Raw genomic sequence first — 6,495 nt, 5'->3', positions numbered from 1 at the left:
TCCCCCTCATCATTTTTGACAGGCAATTGATAAAAGGCTTTCACTGATCTGTAAAAGAACTATTGCATTAAATCATATTATTAAGAACATTCCCCTAACACATGTAAAAATATCCAGAGTATCTCCCACAGAATACTTGGATGGTACATATGGTAAAACAAAAAGATCCTAACAATTTGGGGGCATTAGCAGGACAAATATTTTTGGATGCCATTCATTCCATTGCACAGAACCATAACACAAGCCACGAATCACATGAATCACCTGAACCCTCAAAAAGGGACCACTTAAAGTTATTTCCAAATAATGAAAGCATAAAATGTAATGTAATTATAACACTGCTGCTATGGAGTAATAACTCATTGATGAAACTCATTTGACCCTTGATTCTGTTCAAGTACATTTTCCAGTAAGTAAAACATGGCTCCAGTCTTTTTTTCTGCCTTTCCAAAATGCTACGATCGTTTAGAACACACTTGCTCAGGTATTACTACTATCTTCTGAAATCTCAGCTTAATACTCAACTATTCTTAGCACATGAAATTAATCTCAGTCTAGACTGGTTGTATTTCAACTGTTTCTCTCCTTTGAACATGGGACTGAAGCAGTTAGTATTGAATAGGTCCTTGTATCAGGGAGAATTTCACATAGTAGGAAACATATGATACAGTATATATGCAAGACAATTTGCACAGCATTTCTAGAATAATTCTGCAGCAACTTACTAAAATATTCCTATTATCCTTCATGCCCTATATATAAAAACTTAATATAGTAACATGCAATTGTATATGAAAGCTCTTTTAGAGAGACTAGTTCTTCATATCACATAACTTATGTAATTGAACAACATAATGGCAGGCACAAAACTGTGAATACCTTTCTAGCATTTCTTCTATTGATCAGCTGAACACGTTCTTCACCAGTGAGACTGTTAACATCCAATTTATTAGGGTTTCGACAACGATGTCTCTTTTGTTTGGGCCTCCCATCATGAAGCTGCATTCGCTGTCATAGAAGAATTTTTAAAAAATATTATTTTTAGACCTTTATTTAAAACTACTTCCAAAAGTAGTTTTGCAAGCACCTGCTTGTTTATTCTTATAAGACACCCTCTCATTTTCAGCTAATGCTTCATATTTTCAATACTACACATAAGTTTAAGTTTCACAGCTAAACAAGATATATACTTTTTCCAAATAGTGTATAGATAAATCCTCTGGAATTTCTGTGTTCTATTTTTAGAATTTTAGTCATGTTCTTTCTAAATTACTTAGTACAGTTAGAGTGTTATTTGGAGTAGTGATATTTATTGGGACGTAATGAGTACAAAACACTAGGTTTTAAGGGAGTTTAACTTACAGCAGACTCCAACATACCCCTACAGGCTGCACTACAATCCAGAAATTCTTTAGGGCCAAGTACTATAGATACTCACTTGCCTGCTTTACGTGCACGTTCCTGTAGTGATTTGTAGGAGAGGTCTGTGCAGAGATACCCATATTGGGTCTATGGTACTCCTGTGGTAGAGAAATTCTTTCCCATTCCCTTCACACTGGGGGTGTTCAACCCCTGGCCAGTGGACCAAATCTCCAGTGCCTTGTCATCTGGCCTGTGGGGAGTGCCATGGACCACAGTCCTGCACACTGAATCTGGTATACAAGGCAGCACAGGGTCCAATCTTGGTGTGCAGGGTCAGGCAGAGGTAGTAGTCTGGGGGCCTGAAGCCTGATCTCCATGTGCAGGTTCAGGCGGAGGTGGGTCAGGGTCTGATCCCAATGTACAGAGCCCAATGGAGGTGGGTTAGGGTTCTGGGACCCCATTCCCTGTATACAGGACCAGGCAAAGAAGGCACAAGGTCTCAGGCCCTTGATCCCCACATGCAGGGCTGGGCAAGGGTGTTGTGGTTCAGAGCCAGGCATGCAGGCCTGATTCTGGGTTGCAGGGTCCAGCCTTGCACCACTCATTTGGCCCAGAAGACCAAAAGGTTGGGTACCACTGCTTTACACCATCAGAGCAGTTAAGAAATACAGAAAGTGGCAGACTAGCTGTTATGGGGGTTTTGCTACCTTGACACTTCTCAATGACTGACCACTTATTAATATTAGCTTGTTATACAAGTATAAAAACTGGAAGGTGTACGTGTACTGACTTCAAATTTTACTACTTCTAGTTGGTTGGCCAAAATGTACATTCAGGGAAATGCTATTGAAGCAGAATGGCTGCTAAGTCACCACCACAAAAGGCCATGCATTCATGTTTACTGTAATGTAGTTAAATATTAGCATAACAGCAATTCCATAGTTAGTTAAATTGACAATTATAAAAGAGAACAACTTTCTCTGATACTACTTTCCCTATTACACAGTGTAAAGTGCAAAGTATACACAGCTTGGTACTGCAGGAAAGTGTGCAGTTAAAGAAGCTTTCTTTTCACTGTTTACCAGCCTATTGGCATGTAGTTTTTTGGCAAATTGGAAACTAAGCTAATTAATACATAGTTCAAGGACAGGAAAGCTATTGAAATAAATAGTAATTATAACATGTATTTAGCCAAGTTGAGAAGTAGAACATCCTAACCCAGAGCCCAGCAACTCTTGTTTCAAACAAACAGCATATTAACTGAAAAGTGCAGATGTGGGACAAGAAAAACTATTCACAAATTCTGGTTGAATCAGCATAGCTTTGGCTAAAAAAAAAAGCCACAAAAAAACAACCTCACGCCCCAAACCCCTCCAAACAGATACATCTACTAAAATAAATGTTTTGACTTTTTATTTTGACACAAAGTTCAAACAACACATTCAGCTAAATAAGTAAAAAAGATTAAATCAAATGTGTTCAATTCAGAACAGTGTTATTTTTTCCTTGGGAGCTTGGTATTTGTTAAGAAAACTAACTTTTTTGCTATGGATCAATCGAACATTTTTTTTCTTTTGGCCACCATTTCCCTCCAGAAAATTAATTATTCTAGCAGATTTGCTGTAACTTTCTTCAACTTGTACAGGTTTATAAGCATGACAGGGTTAAAAAGGATTGGCCTGAGATAAACCAGTCATGCCAAAGAGGAACAGAAACAAGGGCTGATGTAAGTGGAACAGAGTGAAGATTAATTATTTCAAATTCTTCTGAAAATGAAATATTAGTATTTCATTGAAAATTTACCAAATCTATAGGTGTCCATGAAAGGATAAAAGGAACAACAAAAGTCTGCTGTGATGTCTCCACATTTCCTGCTTTCTTTTTTGGATTAATAAAGCTTCAAAAAAGGGTAATGCATCTTGCCACTGATTACTTTTTCTTTTTTATAATATACTATACCAAGGAATTAGGTAAAGCATATAAATTGTATGTGAAGGGGCTGAGAGAGAAAACAGGAGATCCCACCCTTATTATCTGAGAACAAGTTGAGCAAAAGAAATTATATATAGTGTATATTACAAATTAGAATATAACATACTAACATAGAATGAGACTTGCTGTTGAATTAACCCAGAATTAAAAAGAATACTCACAGGAATAAAAGCTCCTAAATCTTCAACATAGCCAGGATGTTCCTTGAGCCATTTTTCTAAATCCTTCCTTTTTGGTGCATCATCACCTGCAAGCCTTGTCCCATCCTTCAGGTTAATAACAGGAACCGGACTTTCTTCATCAAGTAAACTTCGGGACTGGGCAAATGTAAGTGTTGGGTTTATTCCTGGAGCAATTTGAGAGGTGTTAATTCCTGGACTAACCTGTAGAAAGAAAAACGGTTCTGAGAAATATTCAAGGTACTGCAATAAATCTCAATGAATTCATGAAGCAAGTGAAAATTAGTACTTGTTTTATATGTATTACTCTGCTAAATACGAAAGTCCAGATCCTGCAAAGACTTATTATTTATGCACGTTAAGTCAGGCATGTGAATATTTGATACCTACAGGAAATTTTTTTAAACAAAATCCACAAGCCTTAAACTGTGCCACTGTGTAATACACAGTATGATCAGATTCAGTAACTAATGCATGGAGTGAATAAGTGGAAGGAAATGCTATTTTTAAGAGTTGCTAAGAAGTTTTTCGTTTGTTAAAATATACTACTAATTCAATTTTGAAAAAGAACCACATGTATTTTGTTTCTTTAGGGATATTACAAATATAAATTTTGCATTTATTTTCAAATTTTACCAGTTATATTTAAATCATTATCATCTTAGAGTGACCAATTTCAGCTGAATCGCTTATAAAATAAAATATAACAAATGTTTGTTCATACTGAGCAACAACTATACTGAACTAAGACATACACAGTTAAATGGAGCTTATATTTTGGATATGGAATGAGATTTACTTACATGATTAGGTTGTTTATTTCTGTTTATAAAGAGGATATCAACGCCCTCCACATTCTTCCTCCTTCCTCTCCTCTTTTTCACTACAGGCTGGCTGTCAGCTATTACTCCATTAGCACTAGCTGTTAACTGATTGGAAGTACCTAATCAAATATAAGATGCAATAAAATTAACAAGTCAAAAGCTTGTTTTTCTCTATATAATCAGAAACACATTCAGTTAAATAAAAATTCATAAAAACTTTGAAATTCAGGCTAGTTTATAGATTTTTAATTTTTATATGCAGAAATTATCTAAAGGACAGAAAGAAAGTCTAACAAGTACTGAAAAATAAGAGAAATCCATTCACTATAGTAGCAACTAAAACAGCAAAAAGTAATATTTAATATAACTTCCCCCCCACACTGTTACAAGGAAAGAAATTTAATTTGAATGGATTTATTTTTGTTTTTAGAACAGAACCAACCAAAGTGGCCCGGATCTGTGAAAATTATCATTCAGCTCTTAGCAGGATCATGATTAGCTAACAGCAGTTTTTATTTTTCATGAAAAAAATACAGTAAAACCTGTCCTAAACAGCATGTTAGTAACTGCCATTTCTATTAACTGGAATTTCTGGCCAGCCGGCTGGATGTGGCGGCGGGGGGACGACGACACGACAGGGGACAGGGAGGAAGCTTGCATGCTGCCGCTGCTGCTGCCATCCACCACTGCTACCAATCCATGTCCGGCTGCCCCCACCTGCACCACATCCAGCTGAAAACCCTTGCCTCAGGTAACCAGGATTTTTATATAATCAGCATGCCACGTTCCCCACTCATGCTGGTTAACACATCTTTTACTGTATTTTCCTTTTTTTGCCCTTTGATATTTTTCTCCTTTTTAATATCCTTAGGGAACCTGCCTCCCCATAGTTTGAGAGAGAGATCAACACATGGTAAAATGTTACCTTTTATGCACACAGAAATGCAGTCTCCTTGTTCTATGATTGGAGGCAACACCATTCATCTGACACTGGTGCAGGCAGGTTGTTAGCCTCTCGTTCTTTGTCAGGCCCTCACAGATTGACTATGGGGACACTGGGCAATTTTACACATGTTCCCAGGTGCTTTAATTAGCAAGCTGTGCTAATTAAAAGCACCTGTGCATCACATGCATCAGTGTTGCTGTACGTCCCTGCACTGAAAAGGGTGGCAGGGCGCCTTGAACTAAAGTTAATCAGATGTGTTTTATTTCAAAGCACCCCGCCATAATTTTGTCAGCACAGAGACACACGGTGACACTGATACACATGACATGCAAGGTTGCCAATGTGCCCTTTTTCCAGCATGGGTATTCCCGAGACAAGTAGTAGTGGCACAACTATGTGCCGCTGCTATTTGTCCTCAGGGAAAGGTACGTGCACACTTATCTGGATGCTAAGGGTGCATCCAGACGAGCACACACATGCCTCTAGCAACAGCTCAAAGCCCTGAGACACTGCAAGAGGCACGTGCGGGAACAAAAAAGTGTTCCTCGTGCTGCAAAATTAGACGCATGGATATCCAGGGGTCAAAAAATACCCTGGGTAAAAAAAGTGGGGCAGGGCATGATCCAAGACCGTGCCCTGAGCCAACCAGAGGCTCGGGTCCTCCACAGCCAGCCAAAGCGTCTCTGTGGCTGGCCCTCACCCTGGTGCTGAAGCACACTGACTGCCCATGCAGTTCAGGCAGCGTGCCAGCTACAGGGAACTGGACCCAGGCTTCATGGTGAATAGGGGGGTCTGAAGGTGGGGAGGGGACTACAGGGGGACCCCAAGCCCCCCCCAACTGCTGCCCCGCTCAGCCCCAGCCCCAGCTGATTCCTGCAGTGCCTCTGATCACTGTCTTGCCCAGCCCCAGCATCCCTGCAATTAAAAAAAAAAGCCCCGTACTCACGAGCAGTAGCAGTTGCCGTAGGGGTCACTGGGACTTCCTGGCAGAGCCCTCCCCCCCGCCCCCCCCAGCACGGGGCAGCAGGGACTGGCCCTGGCCACCTGGCACCCACGCTGCCACATTGCATGAGTGCAGCCCAGGTTGGCAGGGGGCTGTGTGGCTCCGTGCACTGTCAGGCAGCTGGGGCCACTCAGGATGAGCAGTGCCGGGCCCTGGGTGACAGCCACAGTGGCCCAGCTCCCTGACAGT

At 40.2% G+C, this 6,495-nt stretch overlaps 1 protein-coding gene across 6 annotated transcripts in view; it reads right to left on the bottom strand.

Moving 5' to 3' along the window:
* The window catches only part of CHD9 (chromodomain helicase DNA binding protein 9), a 214,656-nt gene that overhangs the window by 10,243 nt on the left and 197,918 nt on the right, over window positions 1-6,495 (bottom strand). For all 6 annotated transcript variants that reach the window (XM_019505708.1, XM_019505710.1, XM_019505711.1 and 3 more), the window contains 3 exons: window positions 4,337-4,476; window positions 3,516-3,737; window positions 880-1,008 (listed from right to left, as the gene is read on the bottom strand). In XM_019505708.1, coding sequence (XP_019361253.1) covers window positions 880-1,008; window positions 3,516-3,737; window positions 4,337-4,476 — 491 coding nt within the window. The remainder of the gene's footprint in view (window positions 1-879; window positions 1,009-3,515; window positions 3,738-4,336; window positions 4,477-6,495) is intronic.

This window comes from Gavialis gangeticus, unplaced genomic scaffold, assembly GCF_001723915.1.
Source record: "Gavialis gangeticus isolate Ggan-Ray unplaced genomic scaffold, GavGan_comp1, whole genome shotgun sequence".
Taxonomy (NCBI): domain Eukaryota; kingdom Metazoa; phylum Chordata; order Crocodylia; family Gavialidae; genus Gavialis; species Gavialis gangeticus.
The sequence above is the reverse complement of the archived record's forward strand: the minus strand, read 5'-3'. Positions and strand labels throughout refer to the sequence as shown.